The sequence below is a fragment of the Thamnophis sirtalis genome, unplaced genomic scaffold, assembly GCF_051295495.1.
Source record: "Thamnophis sirtalis isolate CommonGarterSnake01/CBP01778 unplaced genomic scaffold, rThaSir2_p1.2 scaffold_4, whole genome shotgun sequence".
NCBI lineage: Eukaryota > Metazoa > Chordata > Lepidosauria > Squamata > Natricidae > Thamnophis > Thamnophis sirtalis.
This window is the reverse complement of record NW_028261384.1, coordinates 123,394,685-123,415,869: the sequence shown is the minus strand read 5'-3', so window position 1 is coordinate 123,415,869 and position 21,185 is coordinate 123,394,685. Positions and strand designations below refer to the sequence as shown.

The following is a 21,185-nucleotide window of genomic DNA, read 5'->3' as shown; positions in this document are numbered from 1 at the left end:
AACCCATTTTCCCTCCTTGCCTACATCCAGAAGTTCCAAAACAAACAACTTAGAAAAATACTCAACATTTGAGTATTTGAGAACTTGGAGAAGTAGGGGAGCTGTTGTCCTTCTGGTAGACAGCAGTGATGCCAACAATCTCTAGGAGCAATCGCATGAAAGGCAGTGATGATCCGTGACTGTTGGTTCACTGCCTTTCTATTTGGAAAAGGCCACTTGGAAAGTCAGTGCATTTCCTAGAAATTGTGGGAAAGAACAGATGCATTCCAGCGGTTTGTTTTTTTTACTCCTTCCCTCCCCCTTCTGGAGTATTGTCTCAGGGTCCTTCCTTTTTCCCCATATGTGACACATGTGGTTTTACGGTTGCTCTTGAGTTTATAATCTCCGCCTAGGGAAATCTACTATTTCTGCTTTTGTTGGTTTGTCTACTTCCACTCATTCCGTTTTCTCGCAGTCCTGGTTTAAGTGTGCTCTTTGGTTCTCCTTTTCCAGCACAGATGAGGTTGACTAGCAAAAACCAGACCTACTTGGTCACGGGAGGCTGTGGTTTCCTGGGAAAACATCTGGTCGAAATGCTTCTGGAACAAGAACCCAACCTTGCCGAAATACGGGTCTTTGACTTGCATCTGGATCAAAGTATGCGCAACTTGGACAGAGGTGAGTCAGTCCCTTTTTTCTATGCATAAGGAAAGCGCACGTACCTGGTCATTGGTACGTGCTCACTTGGATTAAATCATCATTATATCCAGAGGGTGGTATTCTACTGGTTCGGACCAGTTTCCCAAACCGGTTTCCCCGAACCAGTTTCCCCGGCTCTACGGCATCCATTTAGGCCCATTTTTAGCAAAAAGTGCCTGTGCATAGGTGGGCACATGCTCACATTCATGAACCGGTAGGGAAGGTAAGTAAATACCACCCCTGATTACATCTCTGAGTTGTCCCCCTTTCTCTGAAGAGTTGTTCATTTGCATCTCCAAGCCAAAGAGATCAGAGAAACTCTGTTTCTGAGTTTGGGACCGAAGCTCCACTTATTATTTCTCCATGTTCTTTGTTCATAGCAATTTATTTCTTTGTTTGTTCAGATGCTAAGACATATCCGGCTCTTTGTGACCCCACGCACGCCAGGCCTCCCTGCCCTCCACTGTCTTCATGTTCATTGCATCAATGATACTATTTAACTAGCTCATCCCTTCTCTTCTCCCTTTGCCTTCCATCTTTCCCAACAGCAGGGTCTTTTTCCAGTGAGTTTTCCCTCTTCTCGTTTGGTGGCCAAAATATTTGAACTTCAGTATCTGTCCTTCCAAGGGACAGCCAGGGTTGATTTCCTTCAGAATTGACTGATTTGATCTCCTTTCAGTCCGAGGGACTCTCAAGAGTCTTCCTCAACACCATTTGTCTATATCCTGCCCTTATTATTTTTACAAATAACTCAAGGAGGCAAACATATCTAACACACCTTCCTCCTCCTATATTCCCGACAATAATAACCTTGTGGACAGGGGGGGGGGGGGGGCAATCACTTACCTTTCCTACTGTTTTGCAAATGTGGGCTTGCGTGCTCGCTTTGCTCGCAAGCACTACATCCATGCATGTGTTCTGCTTTCCGTGCATGCACTTTGCCTAAAAAAGGGCCTAAATGGGATACTGTAGAACCGGGGCTTATGGGCGGGGCCACTTGGAATTTCCGCTACTGGTTCGTGCGAACCGGTCTGAACTGGTAGAATATCAACACCGCTTGTGAGGTGAGTTGGGCTGAGAGAGTGATTGGCCCAATCACCCATGACTGAGGTGGGACTTTAACTTATGATCTCCTGAGTTCTAGCCTGGTGCCTTAACCACTACACCAACTGGCTCTCTTAACAATTATAGGGGGCACTTTTCCATGAAACAAAACAATAATTTTGTCCAAGAGGCCTTCTGCTGACTGCTGTCCAATACAAAAGGGTCTCTGTGTTCCATTATCTTTGGCGTGGGTGTGATAATACCATTGGGGTGACAGCCTCAAAGGGAAGGCAATTTTTTTTAACAAAAATATTTTGTATTGTGATTTATTTAGACTCTTCATTTCTAATGATTTTAGGAAGCAAATGAAATTTGTGGGCTCATAAGACATTGTAAGCAAAATCCGGATCTTTGGAAAACTTTGTACCCCAAATTGCTGGTTTAATATTACTTGCCATTGCTAGGCAGTGAGGAGAATGTGTTTTATTCTCTCTTCTTCCCAAGTTATTACTTGTTAGCATTATTAGTTTTATATTTATACCATTTGTTCCACGGAAAGAGCCCAGGGCAGAGTATGAAAGGAAAAACAACTTTAAAACAACCTGCAGTAAAAAAAATAATTTAATAAAAAACCTCAGCACTAAACCTATATGGCTTAAAACAAAACCCTATAAAAACTATAAAAATATAGCTATTAAAATAGGATTTGCTTTAAAAAGGCAATCTAATCCTTGAGAAGTTGTTATTCTATCTTATTCTGCCAGATTCTCTTACAGAGTCCTAGGTTAAATTAAGCTTTTATATAAGTGGAAAAATTAAATATTTTCCCCACCACTTTTGGTGATGAATGTATGTTTTTACAGTCTATCAGCCCAAACAATGCTAATTTTCTTAAGGTTTTTGGATGAGATCCTGTTTGTAAATGATGGCGGCACCTTCATATGCAAAGATCCTTTCCCCCCCCTTTTTTAAAAAAAGGCAGCTGTTTCCATTTTTCTCTCTCTTCAAGAGGTCTCTTCAAAAATTACGAGTAAAGTCTATATATATGATTTGTAGTTTGCAGACATAAAAATGCACAATGGCAGCCAATAATTCATTTTTTCCTCAATGCCTGACCTTTGAATTACTTTGGCACAGCTGAAATTGGCACGTTGGGGCATATTTTAAAAGAAATCTTATATTTAGAAAATTGTAACCTTGGAAAGATTGTTGCGACAAACTAAGCCCCTTGTTGGCTTACTTGAACAAAGGAGGGACTTCTTTTGGTTCTCAGTGAACATGTATTTTAACCCTCCTACCCAACTGGTTTCAAATGGGACCAGCTTCAAGTTAGCATAGGTCTGCATTTGTCAACTTCCGCATCTTTAAGATATATGGACTTCAGCTTCCAGAATTCCCTAGCCAGCTTGGGATCTTGACAGACTGGAACATTGGATCCTGTTTAACAAAATGAAATTTAATGTGGAGAAGCCTAAGGCTTTTTACACTTAGGCAGGAAAAACCAAAGGTACAAGTACAGATTACGAGAAATCTGGCTCAAAAACAGTATTTGTGAGAGGACCTTGGAGTCCTAGTGGATGATCACTTAAATACGAGTGATGTGGCAGCAGCCAAAAAAGCTAATACAATCCTTGGTTGTATAAACAGAGACATAGAATCAAAATCACGTGAAGTATTAGTGCCACTGTATAAATCCTTGGAAAGGTCACACCTGGAATACTGCATCTAGTTTTGATCACCACACTACGGAAAAAAATGTTGAGACTTTGAAAAAAAAAAGTGCAGAGAAGAGCAATTACGATGATTAAAGGCCTGGAGACCAAAAAATATGAAGAACGGTTACAGAATCTCTAGTCTAGAAAAAAGGATTAGGAGTGTCAAGATAGCAGTATTCCAGTATTTGAGTGGCTGTCACAAAGAAGAGGGGGGTGGGGTCAACTTATTTTCCAAAGTACCAGAGGGCAGGGCAAAAATCCATTCATTTGTTTCTCAATGGATGAAAACTAATCAAGGAGAGAAGCAACTTGGAACTAAGGAGAAACTTCCTAAGGGTGAGAACAGTTAACCAGTGGGACAGCTTGCCTTCAGAAGTTGTAGGGGCTTCATCACTGGAGGTTTTTAAGAAGAGCCTGGACGATCACTTGTCTGAAATATTATAGGGTCTCCTGCTTGAGCAGGGAGTTGGATTAGAAGACCTCCAAGGTCCCTTCATAAGTATTCTGATTCAAAGAGAAATTCATGAAGGAAAATCGCCTGACTAGGTGGCTCAATGGCTAAGACACTGAGCTTGCCGATCAGAAAGGCTTGGCAGTAGATGACCTCCAAGGTCCCTTCCAACTCTGTTACTGTTTATCTATGAAGGGTTGCTGGTCTTCAGGATTCAGTGTTACCTTCAGGTTGATGGTACTTATAGAACAAGATGAGAAGAATAGCATTTCTCTCTGTCCCAGTTGTGAGACCAAGGTGGCGCAGTGGTTAAATGCAGCACTGCAGGCTACTTCAACTGACTGCAGTTCAGTAGTTTGGCTGTTCAAATCCCACCAGGCTCAAGGTTGACTCAGCCTTCCATCCTTCCGAGGTGGGTAAAATGAGGACCCGGATTGTTGTTGGGGGCAATATGCTGACTCTGTAAAATGCTTAGAGAGGGCTGAAAGCCCTATGAAGCGGTATATAAGTCTAACTATTGCTAACTATTGCTATTGCTACCTTAGAAGTATCTGGTCGCTCTTTCTGAGAAACCATATGGTGGACCAAGATAAGTCTTGGCCTGAGACAATATAACTATTTTAAAACTCTTATGGCGGAACTATATGTCCTGTTCAGAATAGGCATAGATTTTAATCTATTTGATTTGTGAATTTAAAAAAAAGAACCAACATTGGGTTTATAGTTAAGATGGATTGACAGTGGAGGAACTCCGATCTTCAGTCATGGACATTTGGGGTGTGTCATCCAGTCCAGGAGATGAGTCTTCCATAAAAACAGCCAACTAAGATGACTTATTTCCATCACTGAACTGCCCTTTGGCAACCACAGACCTGCTGACCAGCTGTTAAAAGCATGGTACCCTGAGATGAGATACTGCTCTGAAGTCTCTTAAGAGGGTTTGGTCATGGAAGGAAGTGCCTTGTTCTACTTGAAGGTCACGCAAGGAAATGCTTTTCTTTCCTTAGGACCTTTTTGAACGCAGAAAAGAAAACACAAAGCCAAGCCAGCGACAAATATATATGTGCGTATGAGCAAAGAAGCAGAGAAGGGTCAGAGCTAAATAAAAAAACACACAGATGGTTGTAATTTGCTCTAAGACACACGCCTGGCCTGCATCCTTCAACCAAACCCTTTTTGACGAAGTGTTTTTGGCAAAGCGCAAAGCGCCTTCAGTAGCTAGCAACTCTGCAGAGAGATGATAAACAGGAAGAAGGGAAAATATGGACAATGCAATTTTCCTGCATTTTCCAGTATCCTTTAAAGATACTGCCAAGGTTAATGCCCAATAGGATTGGCTTCCGCTGAGATGGTGTGAATTCACATTTGGACTCTTCCCTCTTTGGATTTTGCTGCAGACCAGCTTGGTCTCCCTCCAAGACAAGCCGTGCGCAGCTTGAAAAATGTATTTCTAAAATGTGATTCTAGGAAGCGAAACCCCATTAAAATCCATCAACTTTGCAAGATTAAAATAGTTGAATAAATAAATAAATGGCAGCACAGAAAAGCCACTGAAGTCTTTTGGGCCAATATTCAATGCTGCATCCTTTAATTTAAATTCTGCACTGTAATATGTCATCATTAGATACCATCTCTTTCTCTGAAAGCAGTTGGCTTATAAACACGCACACTCTGCATTCTCCAGAGCAGGGGTCTCTAACCTTGGCAATTTTAGGCCTGGTGGACTTTAACTCCCAGAATTCCCTAGCCAACTTTGCTTTGCTGGCTGGGGAATTCTGGGAGTTGAAGTCCTCCAGACTTAAAGTTGCCAAAGTTGGAGACACCTGCCCCAGAGGCTTGCGAATGCTGGCCAGCTGATCATGCATCCCACTGTGTGTCATTTCTTTTGACCACTGAAGGATGCTTGGCATGTGACATTCTTCTCAATAATTGAAAAGTTGAAGCTCATAAGACTGGGCCTCAGTCCTTGGTTTGATGGTTTAATGTGGGATGGATATAAGTTCCACCATGCTTGGAAAGAATACAGGTCAGGAAACAGTCTCTAACCAGAATTCTTAATATTACCTGTACTAACAAAAACTGGTTTCCCCTCCCCTCCCCCTTTTAGCCCCATGAATGATGTTAGAACCAATATGAGCCAGGCTGAAATCCTATATCTTTGGAAGTGTCATCTGTGCCTTATCTCTCTGTGGTTCTCTACAGCAGGGTGTAATTGTAAACCTTGGAGCAGATGGACTTAGCGCCCCAAATATCTGTAGGATTTAGGTCTTCCGTGTCATGTGGGCAAAATGAGGCCTAGAGATTGTAAAAAGAATTATAGATAAGTAAAAGATTCGTCTATCAATGTGTCTGCCTCTGTCTATGTGTCTTTCTATGTCTGTCTGTCTGTCTATCTAGTATTTATATCTCTACCTATCTCTATTTCTATCTGTATGTATCTAGCTTTATCTACTTGTCAGTCTGCCTGCCCCACTCTCATCTCTCTGTCTATCTGTCTATCCAGCCAGCTACCCTTCAGCTATCAATGTATGTATTTATCTATCCATCATATCTGTCTTTCTCTCGTTCCATCCATCCATCCATCCATCCATCCATCCATCCATCCATCCATCCATCCATCCATCCATCCATCCATCTATCTATCTATCTATCTATCTATCTATCTATCTTCCCTTCCTCCCTCCAGCTATCATCTATCCATCCTTTATACAGCCGAGGTGGCACAGTGGTTAAATGCATCACTGCAGGCTACTTCAGCTTACTGCAGTTTGGCTGTTCAAATCTCACCGGCTCAGGGTTGACTCAGCCTTCCATCCTTCCGAGGTGGGTAAAATGAGGACCCGGATTGTTGTTGGGGGCAATATGCTGACTCTGTAAACCGCTTAGAGAGGGCTGAAAGCCCTATGAAGCGGTATATAAGTCTAACTGCTATTGCTATCCTTTACCCACCCACCTACCCATGCCCTGAGAGATGTTACTTACAACCGGACAACTAGCCCAAGAGTACAGGTAGTTGTCGACTTAAAACAGCTTAATAAGGGTTCTTCACCTAAATACTTCTGAAACCTCCAGGTCTTCCCAGGTTACGGAAGATGGTATGAACTGTATGAGACATAATAACTAGTAGGGAGGGCCAGTTGGGCGGAGCACTTGAAGCATCGCCAAAAAGTAGTGACTTGTTTCATTATAAATCCAGCTGTCATTGAAGGGTTCATTTCAGATCATTGAAAAGAGAAAGTGAAAGCAATTTGGGGAATAAACTTGCCAGGGACAAAAAAAAAAAAAGGAATGTGAGATTACTCTTAAAAATGTTTCATATTCCATTGTTCAACCATATTGCATGTTCTCATAGCTTGGCTAGCAGATCTGAACCAAACAAGCCAAGATGAACAAGACAATGCCAGGAAGGATCTGAAGATGGAAAAAGTCTAATTTAACTGGCTATTATCAGAGAACATTCCTATGATTTTTTTTAAATGACCAGGTTATGTAAGCAAAGGTTGCTATAAGCTGGAGACCTTGGGCAGCTGCTATCATCCTTGGTTATTCAAGTGTTTGTGAAGAAATAGAGTATTTTAATGCTATTTTTTGCCAGGGTCCTTGACCAAGACCATTGTAAATGTCCAGCCTCTCAACTGTTTATACCTTAATTGGACTGGAAAGCTTTAACTCAGCTGAAGTTGCTCAGAGACCGAACACGATAGAACCAGGTCCTATAATGGCCATTTGAAAGCTTTTGATAAGAAAAGTCAATGATGGAAGCCAGATTCGCTTAATGACAGCATGTCATTCAACAGCTGCTGTGATCCACTTAACAACCATGACAAAAAGGTTAGAATAGAATAAGAGTTGGAAGGGACTTTGGAGGTCTTCTAGTCCAATCCCCTGCTTAGGCAGGAAACCCTATAAAATCAGGCCTGTCTTAAAGCATTATTCAATGCCTTAACAATGGAAATTCTGATCACAATTGCAGTCATAAGTCAAGGACCGCCTATGTAAGGCAACTAGGGTGCATCTTGCAATTAAGCTTGGCTTGAGGGCTACCCAAGACTGTGTTTTTGAAAACCCCAAAACCCCAGAGATAAAATAAAAAATGGAAGTGTAGCTTCTGCCCATCTGGAGAAAAAGAAACCAGTGCGAGGCCCTTTCTGAACTCAGGGCCTAAAAGGCTGGTGGACGGAAAATGAAATAAATCTGTGGAACAAACCGGTTTTCAGGAACAGCCATGGAAAAACCCTGACAGATGGGTTCTTGGCACGTGATGTGAGCATTTTGTCACTACAGGATTTCCTGGGAGGGCATGAGAAGATTTCCGGTCTGCGCAATGGAAGAGGAAGAATGAATTATTTTCTGAATCTGAAAAACCTTCATAAAATCCAGGGAGATTTTTGTTTTGTTTTTTGTTTTTCTGTTTCCCTGGCCTTGAACTACTTTGACATCGCAAAGCCCCACGAGAATTTTCTTTCTGTTAAACACTAGCAGGATAGATCTCATTTCTGCCCTGAAAATTCATCAGTCTTGAGTCACCTGCAAGACTAGCAATTATGACCACTATTAACAGATTAACAGAGTTGGAAGGGATCTTGTAGGTCATCTAGTCCAACCCCCTGCTCAAGCAGGAGACCCTACACCATTCTTGACAAATGGCAGCCCAATCTCTTCTTGAAAGTCTCCAGTGATGAAGCCCTCATAACATCTGAAGGCAACTTCCGTTGGTTGATTGTTCTCACTGTCAGAAAGTTTCTTCTTATTTTTAGATTGAATCTCTCCTTGGTGAGTTTCCATCTGTTATTCTTTGTCTGGCCTTCAGGTGCTTTGGAAAATAGCTTGACCCCCCTCCTTTCTGAGGCAGGTCCTTAAATATTGGAATATTGCTATCAAGTCTCCCCTGGTCCTTCTCTTCTCCAGACTGGCCATGCTATTACTACAAGAAGTCCGTGTGTCCGGACCACAATTGAGCCCAACGTTTCTGTTGTTAAGTAAGACATTTGTTGAGTGAGTTTTGCCTCATTTTACAACCTTTCTTGCCACAGTTGTTAAGTGAATTGCTTCAGTTGTTAATGTAGTGACTGGGTTAAGGGAATCTGGCTTCCCCGTTGACTTTGCTTGTCAGAGAGTCAAAAAAGGGAACCCCATTTAGTGACCCTGAGATATTGCAATCGTCATAAATATATGAGTCAGTTGCCAAGCTTCTGAATTCTGATCACATGAACGTGGGGATGCTGCACCGGTCATAAATGTGAAAAATGGTCACAAGTCAATTTTTTTCAGTGTTGTTCTAACTTTGAATGGTCATTAAATGAACTGTTGTAAGTCAAGGGCTGCCTGTACATCAGCTACTATTATTACCGCTACTACTACGTATTTTTTTGCATTTTATACAAATTCAGCATAGGATTGCATTGCAGTGAACAATGTCCTGTGGATGTCTATGGAGATTCTCGGTCATCCTGGTGGTGGCTGTCCCAAAGGTGCTTTTTCCAGAGGCAACTGGACTATCCAGTTTTTCTTTGAAGATGTTTCACTTCCCATCCAAGAAGCTTCTTCAGCTCTGACTGGATGGTGGGAAATGGAAGCGGTGAAAAAGCTTCTTGGATGAGAAGTGAAATGTCTTCAAAGAAAAAAAAAGGAAGTCCAGTTGCCCCTTGAAAATAAAGCGTCTTTGGAACAATCATGACCTGGAGACTGAAAATCTCCATAAACACATCCCATGTAGGCTTCCAAGGGACAAATGTTAATCACATTTGAATCACGGGTAGCATTTTGGAGACTTTTAATCTACATTCTTCCTTTGTCTCTTAATGAGAGGAGGGCTGCTGGAGGTTCGCAGGGATTCAGAATCTAGCTAAGATTCTGTGCAGTTTGGAGAACCCCCCAAATCCCTCTCCTGGCTGGCCCCGCCCACCCTGCCCCACCCCTCCTAGGAGTCCCCACGCGGCCCGTTTTGGATGCAGGTAATGCAGGGAGGCTCAGGGAGGGCAAAAAAGGGGGCTACGGGAAGTTCAGGAAGGCCAGAAATGGGCCTGTTTCCATCCTCCAGGGAGCCTCCGGAGCCTGGGGAAGCCATTTTCACCCTCCCGGAGGTTCAAGAAAAACCTCCAGTGCCCAGGGAGGGCAAACCCCCACCACCACTGTGGTGCAAAAGGCCAACTAGGAAACTCCCACCATGGCCCTGCCCATCCAGCAACTGGACAGGGAACCCCTTACTAAAATTTTTGAAGCCCACCCATGGTCTCTTTCCAATTTAAAATGGTCGGTAAGGAAAATTTTAAGCCACTTGCCTATCAGAAGGAGGTAATAAATGCATTACCTTGGTTATGTCAGGGTTGAGGAAATCCTCATAGCCCATTCATAACACAGACCGTAACCAGAGTTTTTTGCACTAGTCCCCCCCCCATTTTAGGATTCTACAAGTAGTCCTCAACTTATGACGGTCACTTAGCACCCTTTTGAAGTTACGACGGACTCACCAAAAGCTACTTATGATCTGGTTCCAAAGTTCTGACAGCTGGCTGCCCCCTCATGGTCACCTGACTAAACTTTGGACACTCTGCAACCAGGCCGTATTTCTGGCTATTTGCCGTGTCCTGTTATCACATGACTGAAAATGAATCTTTTTTTTTTTTGTCAGAATCCAGGATTTATTTCCAATTTGCAGCAAAAAAAATTGGCCCATGGAGAACAATGAATTTGCCTAGACACTGCGGCGTTAGCCTTATAATTGCCATATGTGGCTTTCGCCTTATAATTGCCATGCTTAACGACTGCCCTAAGAAAAGGTCATAAAATCAGATTGATCGCATGATGACCCTGTGTATGACCATCATGATTGTCGGTGGTAATTTATGGCTGTAAGTCGGGGACTATCTGTATTGCAACCAGTCCATTTCCAAAGGAAGCCAGGTCAGCTAACTAAAAACCCCTATGGGCATGGTAAAAGATTGTTGTTCCAAATACACAATAATTGAACATTTATCCACACCTAATTTGCAGATAATTGCTTAATCCTACAGTTCTGGCAGTGCTTATTAACCTTATTGTTTCCATCTTAGATCTAGTTCATCTGATTTAGGATGCAGCTTGGCTTGTTTGATTAAGAGGCCCATATCAATCTTGCAAGTAATCTACTCTCTTCCAATAAGAAAAAATTTCAGGCTTCTAATGCTTCAGGGATTCTGTTCGTTTGCCAGGCATCTGGCAACGGTGCTGTTGCAACATTAAGCTGCAAAATTGATGTTGATCCCACAGGATTAGCCAGATAGGAATCACTATCGTGCAATCAGAGGAGCTAATGCTATTCATTTAGAGGTAGTCCTCGACTTACAACAGTTCATTTAGTGACCGTTCAAAGCTACGACGACACTGGAAAAAAGAGGACTTAAGGCCATTTTTCACACTTAAGGTTGCAGCATCCCTATGGTCGTGTGATTTGCATTCATATGCTTGACAACTGGTTCAAATTTCTGACTGTTCCAGTGCCCCCGGTGGGGCGGGGGTGGTGGTGGGCATCCTGCGATCTCCTTTGCAACCTTCTGACAAGAAAGTCAATGGGGGAAGCTGGATTCACTTAACAACAATGCGACTAATTTAAACAATTGCAGGGGTTTGCTTAACAAATGTGGCAAGGAGAGTGGTAAAATGGGGCAAAACTCACTCAAACAAATTTCCCACATGGCAACCTCAATTTGGGGCCCTGTTGTGATCGCACGTCAAGGATTAGTGACCTGTATTCTATTTATTGTAAAGCTACATTGACAGAGTCTTGCAAGAATGAAAGTACAATTTCCCCACCTCTCCTTTACAGCCTGAGAAACTAGGGAGGGTGTTTCCTTGTTACTTGTCCACTGTGGTGCTTCTGTTTTTTTTTATCTGATGCTTCCTTTGCAGCGTTCCTCCACCCATTGTCCCCAAGGCCTTTCCCACATACCATAACGCTGAGTTTCAAAAGTTGCTCCACATTTCTCTCCTGAAGCTTGGGGCATCGGTGGATATCAAATGCAGGCGGTGTTGCAAAATGAGACTCAAGGCAGGACCTGGGAAAGATAGAAAGATAATTCGATTAAGGCAGTTTTGCTTTTTGCTTAGGTCCAATATTTATGCCATACTTCTTAACCTGAGGAGCTTACATAGTAAGGTCGTCCTCTCTTTAATATACAGGTAGTCCTCAACTTACAACAATTAAATTCAAAGTTACAAAGGCACTGAAAAAAAATGACTTATGACCATTTTTTATATTTATGACCATTGCAGCAACCCCATGGTCACGTGATCCAAATTCAGACGCCTGGAAACTGACTCCTATTTACGACAGTTTCAGTTTCCCAGGGTCATGTGGTCACCTTTTGTGATCTTCTCACAAGCAAAGTCAATGTGGGAGTCAGATTCAGTTAACAAACAAGTTTCTGTAGTGATTCACAGAACAGCCATGGCAAGAGAGGTCGTAAACTGGAGCAAAACTCTCTTAACAACACTTAGCAACAGAAATTTGGAGCTCAATTGTGATCGTAAGTCGAGGACTACCTGTAAAGAAGTCAGAAGACATACAGTAGCGGAAAATTGTGGAAACTTTTTGGGAAAAGTGCACAGTATTTTTGAGGTTTGATGGCTAATAACACCACTTTTTTTTTGGGAGTAGTATCATAAAATTATATATCCTCTGTCCTGGTAAAATGGGTTTTAGCCCAGTTTAATCTTTTCAACCTTTGTTTGAGAGAGAAAAGTGGCTTTTTGTGTGGAATGCTAGACTGTAGGCCAAATTTCTGCAGTCTGCACCAAACAATCCTTGCCCTCAATTTCACATTGCATTGCGCCGTTTCATTTTCTATACACCCACATTATTTTCGTCACATCGCCTTCTGGGTGACCAGTCAACTCTTTGCATAATTACTTTAATTTTATTATTACGTTACAAACTCACTAAATGAAAGAATGCAAAAAAACCTCAACTAACTTGATAGCAATCACATAACACACTGACAAATGTCCTCCTCTCAACTTCAATACATGACATCAATAACTGAATCCTACTGTGATCTGGTTGGCTCATTACCAAAACAAGATGACACCTGATTGACTCTGTAAACACTCATGCTCATTGGTTACAATCAGATGAAGGAAAGCTACCTGATATCAACCTAAGCAAGTTGTGCTTCCTTTTTCTGGTTTTTTTGGCTATTACTTTTTATAGAATACAGATAATTGAACAAACTTTGTTGAATTAAATTATTTTTCCATTAATATATAATTTTATGGTACTACTAAGAAAAAGTGGTGTTATTAGCCATAAAACCTCAAAAATACACTTTTCCAAAAAGGTTTCCACAATTTTGGCCACTAGTGAGGAGGAAAGAGGGAGGTTTGGGCATTCTGGGCCCCAATTGCTAATCTCTTTCTCAGAACCAGAGCTAACTGCTACATACTCTCCAGCATAGTAAAATTCTAGAATTGCACCATGTTGTCATCCAGAGTTACAAAATTGTATTGTGTAATTTGTGGATGGTGTTGCCTAGAGTTCCCATGGCACAATTTTTGCTCCTCCTCCCCACCCCACCACGTCCTGTTGTATATAACCCAAAAGCAATGCTGTTGCAGGGAGGAAACACCTGTTCCGTTGCTCTGCTGGAGTCTGTTCCTTCCTTTTAAAAGCACAGTCCCTTCCAGGTGGTGGTTAACCCAGTTTGTGACTAAGATTAGTCATAGCGGTTGAAATAGTTCACAATTACAACGGTTTACTGAGAATATGTGCAGATGTGCTTGATAAGGTAGGTGGAAATAGGAAAATCAAGGGCCTGGTTTCGCTAAACTGCATAGAGGTTTTCCCATTATTCCCCTTTCTCTGCAGCACTCCACACCGTGATCTGAATTTTTGAGATATAGGTAGTCCTTGACTTACAACCATCCATTTAACGACCATTCAAGGTCACAACAGCACTGAAAAATGTGATTTACGACCACTGGTGGGATTAGGTTCTCGGCCCTAATAATTTCTTCCAACAACCAGTTCACCAAGCTACTCAGAAACTTAACAACCAGTACTCCCAAAGTGGTGCGGACTGGCTGAATCCCACCACTGCTTATGACCAGTACTCACACTTATAACCATTGCAGCATCCCTACAGTCACCTGATCAAAATTCAGTTGCTTGGCAATTGACATGTGTCTGACATGGTTACCAGTGGTGGGATTCAAAATCTTTTCCTACTGGTTCTTTGAGAGTGTGCTTTGCACACTTGTTCTTCGCGTGCAGCATTCAAAGACCATCCTTGGTGTCAGTGCTGGTGCTGGTGAGCTGGTTTTTAGCTCAGCTGAGGCCAGAGGTGGGTTCCTACCGGTTCGTCCCAGTTCGGTAGAACCGGTTCGTCAAATCTACCAAACCGGTTAGAAGAGGTTCCACCAGTGGACCTGGAAAGCAGGCCACACCTACAGAAGAGGTTCCAAATTTTTTTGAAACCCACCACTGGCTGAGGCGCGGCAATCTGCTCTGCTGCATGAATCACCTGAGGGTGGGAGGAGGGCCCAACCAGAGGTGGTATTGCCTGTTCTCTGAACTACTCAAAATTTCCGCTACTGGTTCACCCGAACCAGTCCGAAGCGGCTGAATACTACCTCTGATGGTTACACCATCCCGGAGTCACATTGCCATTTGCAACCTTCCCAGCCAACTTCCGTCAAACAAAGTCAAGCAGGAGAGCCAGATTTGCTTAATGACTGTACAATTTACTTAACCGAGTTTAACAACCATGGCAAAAAAGATCGTAACATTTGCCATGACTCACTTAACAAAAGTTGGTCTCAACTCCAGTCATAGGCCGAGGTCTCCCTGTATTTAGTTTTCTTCCAAGCAAGAAAAGTGACAGAAAGTTGCCTAGGTTTTCTAAACTGGGAGGTCTCAAAACTTTCTTTGTTTGATCATCTTAACCTGAGCAGTAAAGGGTTTTTTTGTGTGATACCCCTAATATGCTATGTATATTTATTTAGAAATAAAGCAGTATACCTGTACAATGCTACTATGAGATTACCTACATTCTAAAATATACCCCACAGATATTTTGTACCTCCTGTAATAAGTAAAGCTTAATTTCTTTCACTCTTTTTAAAGATTAAATAATAAATATAAATAGACAATTTATCTTTTTTAACCGCACTCCAGTTAATTGTCTTGTAGTTCCCTTGAGATGGTATGCCCCTCATTATGAGGATGATTGTTCTAAATCTGTAAGGATTCCAAGGGAAATCCATTGAGAGCAAAGTCAGAAGTAACTGTGAGCTCCCTAAAATAAATGTGAGAGCTTTCAAACCCTGATCTAGTGTACATTTAAAGTGACAATAAAGCTTCTGTTCCTATTCTATTTGATTCTATTCTATTTATTTTATTCTATTCTACTCTACTCTATTCGCGTCTACTCCACTCTACACTCTACTCTATTCTCAGTAACAAATAATGGTTTGGAAGAGTTATCAATGTTTCCCTCTTTAATAGCCTCCCTCCCCATGTTCCTGGATCTAATCTTATCAAGCACTATAGGTCAGTGTTTATCTATCTATCTATCTATCTATCTATCTATCTATCTATCTATCTATCTATCTATCTATCTATCTATCTATCTATCTACCTACCTACCTACCTACCTACCTACCTACCTACCTACCTACCTACCTACCTCTTCCGTCTCTTCCTCCCTCCCTCCCTCTTTTGTTCTCATTCTCAGCTCCCCTCCCTCCTAATTCTCCTTCCTCCATTCCTCCCTCTCTTTTTCTCCTTCCCAGCTCCCCTCCCACCCTCCCTCCCTGGAGATTCCTTCCATCTTAACAAATGACCCTGAGCGGTGAACCAAATTAAAAATAACATTAAAACCAATTTGAAGAACACTGACATTAAAAGACATTGCAGCCAAATATTGCTGCCTCAATGAACTTTCTGGTTGTTTAGAATTACACAAGGTCCAGAATCGAATTCTGGCAGGGTTTCCATTTGCTATTTTCAGGCACCATTCACATATTCCAACCCCCCCCCCCCCCAAGTTGGAGCTGTTGCTCTATTCTTGATGTCCTCTTGTTTCTCTTCTGCCCATTTGCTCTTGCCCGGGGAAAGGAACAAGTCAACAATACTGTATCAGTTTTATTCCATTGTGTGTTTCTCGCTTCTATGTGTTTTTCTCTGTTGGTACAGTTGTGCTGCAGGCTTCTGTGTAACACTTAAAAACATCATCCATCCATCCATCCATCCACTCTTTCTTTTGTTTTTTTATATGGTTTTTATTGAAACTTTTAAAAAGAAAAAGCAAAAAGGCAAGAATATTTAAGAAAAAGGGGTGGGGGAGAACTACAGAGAATTTGCTTCTGATATTCTTCACAACGGTTTTAGGAACAATTGTATTTTAACTCCTGTCTCTAAAGTTATTTCATAATATTCTCTTTTTTATAATCTATCTAATCTAAACATCAAAGGCATACATCCCAACTTCATTTTTCTTTTAAGTTTTACACAAAAAGCCCTTAAGAAGTTTTGAGGCACCCATTGATGTGGATTGTGTCTTTTCTCTAATTAAAAAAGTTAATTTATCTCTTTCTCTCTGTTTGGCTCTGGAAAATCAAAGTGACTCTCATCCAAGGAGACATCAGCAATCCAGAAGATGTGACGCCAGCAGTCAAAGGCGCCCATGTCGTCATTCACACAGCCGGTCTGGTGGACGTCTGGGGCAGAGTCCCACCCCAGAAGATCATGGCAGTTAATGTGCAAGGTAAGTTTTGGCAGGAAAACCTTTGAATGTCTGACCAGTTTCTCTACACAGCGCAAATGAGATCAAGATGCCCCTTCTGAGTTTGTGGAATTTGTCCCAGCAACAAGGGTATGGCAGGTGCACAAAATTAATTGCAGAAGGAAAAAAATCGTTTTGTTGCTGAATCTGCTTGCCTTATGGAGGTTAATGGAATTTTGTCATCGTTGTATCCATTCACGCACACCCCCATTTTGTAGAATGGAACCTTCAACGCTGTGCTTTTTTCAGCCTGTGGGAAAGATTCCACTCCACAAAGAGGATAGGAGCAGAGAAAGCCCTTTTTACATTTAGATTTGATTAAGGGGATGTCATTTCCTATATGTTGGGTTATTTACTCCATCTGCCACATCAAACGTATCTAACGTAACAGAAACGTCTGGAGGAACTTGAGTGTATATTCCAAGGCTTAAGCCAAACTTGATCATTTTTATTTGAATCCCATCTTTTAAGAATAAATAGAACTGGCTTCCCAAAAATGTTTTGGCTTTTTCTAATTTATCTCTTTCATCTGTGGTCAGAAGGGGGTGTATAATGGTGGGGCAGCATGAATGAATCTGAATGAATCATCTGTAGTTTTTCTGAGCCATCTGTTTGCAATTTTGAACCCTTTGGTTCAAAATCCCAATTTAGAACAACGGGAATTAGATTACTTGCTACATCCTTGATAGCACGTACTTTTAAAGTCTACTGGTAAATATCTGTCTGTCTATCAAAATATCTAGCCAATTCAGTAACCAAAGTTCCCTGAGTAGTTTATAACAAAACTAAACAATACAATTTTAATATAAGCGTATATTCAATAAAATCAAATGAAGTAATGGATGAAAATTAGGCCCTGGTAAACAAGCGACACGATGACTCAGGGGCTAAGACACTGAGCTTGTCAATCAGAAAGGCTGGCAGATTGGCGGTTTGAATCCCTAGTGCCGCATAACAGAGTGAGCTCCTGTTACTTGTCCCAGCTTCTGCCAACTTAGCAGTTCAAAAGCATGTAAAAATGCAAGTAAAAAATAGGAACCACCTTTGGTGGGAAAGTAACAGCGTTCCGTGCGCCTTCAGCGTCTAGTCATGTAGCCACATAACCACAGAGATATCTTCAGACAATGCTGGCACTTCGGCTCTGAAACGGAGATGAGCGACGCCCCCTAGAGTCAGGAAAGACTAGCACACATGTGCAAGGGGAACCTTTACCTTTTTAAATCTAAAACAGTATAAATTAAAGTACAATTAAAGACAATTCAAAAGCCTGATATTAAAAAAAGAAAAGTGCTCAACTGCTAATGTGGCTGCCGGATAAGTCTCTCTCATAAATGGTTAGGTCACTGATTTCCTTTTTGATCCCCAGGAAGCAACAGGCTAATCAGGTAAAAAAAAAAAATCTTGTTAGAACCAGAGGTGAAATTGAATACTACAAGAATAAACAGACAAAAGGAAGGACTTTTCTTTTCTTTTCTTTTTTTACACAACGTCTAATCCAACTTTGGAATTGGCCGCCTTGAAATGAGGTAATTTAGTTTCCCAAGAAGGCGGAAGAAATTCATGGAAATCAGGTAGATTGATGGCCCCTTGATGGTAATGCCGCTGAAGAACATCTGCTGGGAGATTGATGGGCTTCCTCCTGCAATTGGCTTTCCCCTGGAAGAACAGACTGCTGGAGTAGGTCTGCCAGAGAACCAACCCATTGATTATTTTCTTAAAACCTTGAATATGGAGACATGACATACTATAACCGTGATGGCGATACTTTGGCACGTGTGCCACAGGTGGCATGCGAAGCCATATCTGAGGGCATGCAAGGCGTTGCCCTATGTCAGCTCCAGCGCACATACACGCTGGCCAGCTGATTTTCGGCCTTCCAGAGGGCAGGAAGAGGCTGTTTTCGCTCTCCTCAGGCTTCAGGAAAGCCTCTGGAGCCTGTGGTTCTGAAATTCCGGTAGGCTCATCAGGCCCATTTTCCACCATCCACAGGCTCCGGAGCTTTACTGAAGCCTGGGGAGGGCAAAAACGGCCCAACGGGCCTACCGGAGGTCCAGAGGCTTCAGTGAGGGCTGCGCGCATGTGCAGGGGGGAGCACAGGGGGGGTTGGGGGTGCATGTGCCGCGGGAAGGGCATTGCACTATGAGTGTGGGCACAATATAATGATGGCTCATTGAACGTGATGGGAGAAGAAAATGAGATGAAAGCTGTAGGTGTTGTTTGTGAACAAATATGATCAACATTTCCAAGAACAAAACATTTATACCTCTGGCTTACAAGGCCTGAAAGAATTATAGTTGGTAACTGGAAATATTGCTTAGCTACTCTGTGAGAACAGAGGTCTCTTCTTCAGTTCCCTGGCTGCCAGGTAGGGCTGGGAAAGGGTCTTCTAGGAAAGCCAAGCTTTGTGTCCAGACTTTCTCACCAATTTTTTTTAAAATTATAATTCCTGTTCCAAATTGGTGCATGGGGTAAAATCATATTAGTGATGTTCAGTGTTGATACAAATGTTACATTGTATAGGACGGAAGGAACAGAACAAAAAATGGAATGGAACACAATAGAATTTGTATTTGAAATATCTCTTCTAGTTTTGTATTATTTTTCCTGATTTTATTTTTAACATTCTTCTGACCTCAAAGAAAGTTGCTCATCTCTCCACTCCCAGGGACCCAGCTGGAATGCCACAGGCTTCCGCCCTCGCCTTTTGCTGTGTGCCAGCCTCCAAGATCCTTGCCTATTTTCCTGGCCTTTCTGGAGCTAATTTGGTTTGTCTCCGGAGGCCCAATGCAATGATCCTTCTGATCATCAGGGAGAAGCTTCATGGGGCTTTTAAGAGAAACATTTTGCTTTTGAAGATTGTGCCTAGGATGAGTCAGGAGCAAAAATAACAAAACACACATATGAGGCATCTTTACGCTTTTGTTTGCATGATTAATGTCCTAGGGTGGATCAAGCAAGCAAAGAAAAGGATGATCCAAGAGGCATTTTATTGTTTTCCATTTAGCCTTTTGCAACAATACTTCGTAGCCAACTAACAGGCTCAGCTGTCAGGATGACAAATGCTCAATTTTCAAAAGAAACAACCTGTTGGGAAGCAGAATTGAGAGGTCTTTAGAGGAGAAATGCTCTGCTGTTCTATTTATTATATTTTAAAAACACACATTTTCTTGCTTTTACAATGACCCTGTGAGGTTGGACCACAGCTCAGCTGTTCAGAGTGAATTTCCATTAGGCTTTCCCTGAGTTCTAGTTTTAAAACTCAGCAAATCCCTTCTTCAAATCCACTAGTTTTGAAGATTATTGGGAGTTGAAGTCCATACAATTTGAAGAGTTTAGGTAGGAAAACGTGGCCTAGGCTCCCCTAAGATCCTACCAGGAGGCCTTCAAGTTGAAATTATTTTCCATCCTATGTTGAAATATATAGCTCAATGCTGGCGAATCTTTTTGGCACCGAATGCTGAAATGGGGGTCTGTGTGTACCTGCATGCACATGCCAGAAACCGGAAGAGCGGCTGCCCAGGGATTCAGGCGCACAACAGAAAGATGATTTTCTGGTTTCTTGCATGCGCATGCACATCGGCCACCTGGTCCTCTGGTTTATGGCATGTGCATGAATGTGCAATGAACAGCTGGCCAGTACACATGAGCACATCAAAACCCGGAAGATCATGTTTCCGGCGTGTGTATGCATGCTGGGCTCTTCCAGTTTCCGGCTCTCCCGCGTACCATAGGTTCGCTATCAGAGATATAGGTAGTCCTTGACTTATAACAGTTTATTTAGTGATCATTCGAAGTAACTGAAAAAAATGATACGGCCATTTTTCACTCTTTCAATCGTTGCAACATCCCCGTGGTCATGTGATCAAAATTCAAACTCTTGGCAACTGACTTACATTTATGACCATTGCAATGTCCTGGGATCATGTGATCACCTTTTACGACTTTCTGCTGAGCAAAGTCAATGGGAAAGCCAGATTCATTTAACAATCGTGTTACTAATTCAACAGTGTAGTGATTCACTTAACAACTGTGGCAAGAAAGGTCACAAAATGGGGCAAAATTCCCCTTATCTTGCTTAGCAACATAAATGTTGGGCTCAATTGTGGTGGTATCTGGGAGACTACCTGTAATATATTAAAATCCCATCAAACAAGCATGAAAAGTTGTAGTAGCAAGAAATGCACTAATTTTCATTTTCAATACTCTTTATATCTCTCTTTAATTGTTATGATTTATAATCAAGGAATCTCTGCTCGAAAACGTTTACTAGAATGAACAAATAAACGAATGAATGCGGATGTCAGTATATCTTGGGTTGAGATTTGACTTTTGACATTCACTGGATCTTAAAGCCAGCAGGTTTATTTCAAAATGCCAAACAAGACCAGATCAGACCAGACCAAGATGGCTTAAATAGCAAAGTCATTTAAAGAGAATAGTTTCCAACCTTGTAAAATTCTACATCTCTGGGTTAATCTTTTACAAACAGAGACTTTCATTTGCAAGCCAGAAAAAGGAGAGCCCCTCAGATCCCCCAGT

At 41.9% G+C, this 21,185-nt stretch overlaps 1 protein-coding gene across 4 annotated transcripts in view; it reads left to right on the top strand.

Annotated features, from left to right (window-relative positions):
* Positions 1-21,185, top strand: part of HSD3B7 (hydroxy-delta-5-steroid dehydrogenase, 3 beta- and steroid delta-isomerase 7) — a 75,690-nt gene that overhangs the window by 44,603 nt on the left and 9,902 nt on the right. For all 4 annotated transcript variants that reach the window (XM_087714096.1, XM_087714098.1, XM_087714099.1 and 1 more), the window contains 2 exons: positions 493-657; positions 16,485-16,628. In XM_087714096.1, coding sequence (XP_087570222.1) covers positions 493-657; positions 16,485-16,628 — 309 coding nt within the window. The remainder of the gene's footprint in view (positions 1-492; positions 658-16,484; positions 16,629-21,185) is intronic.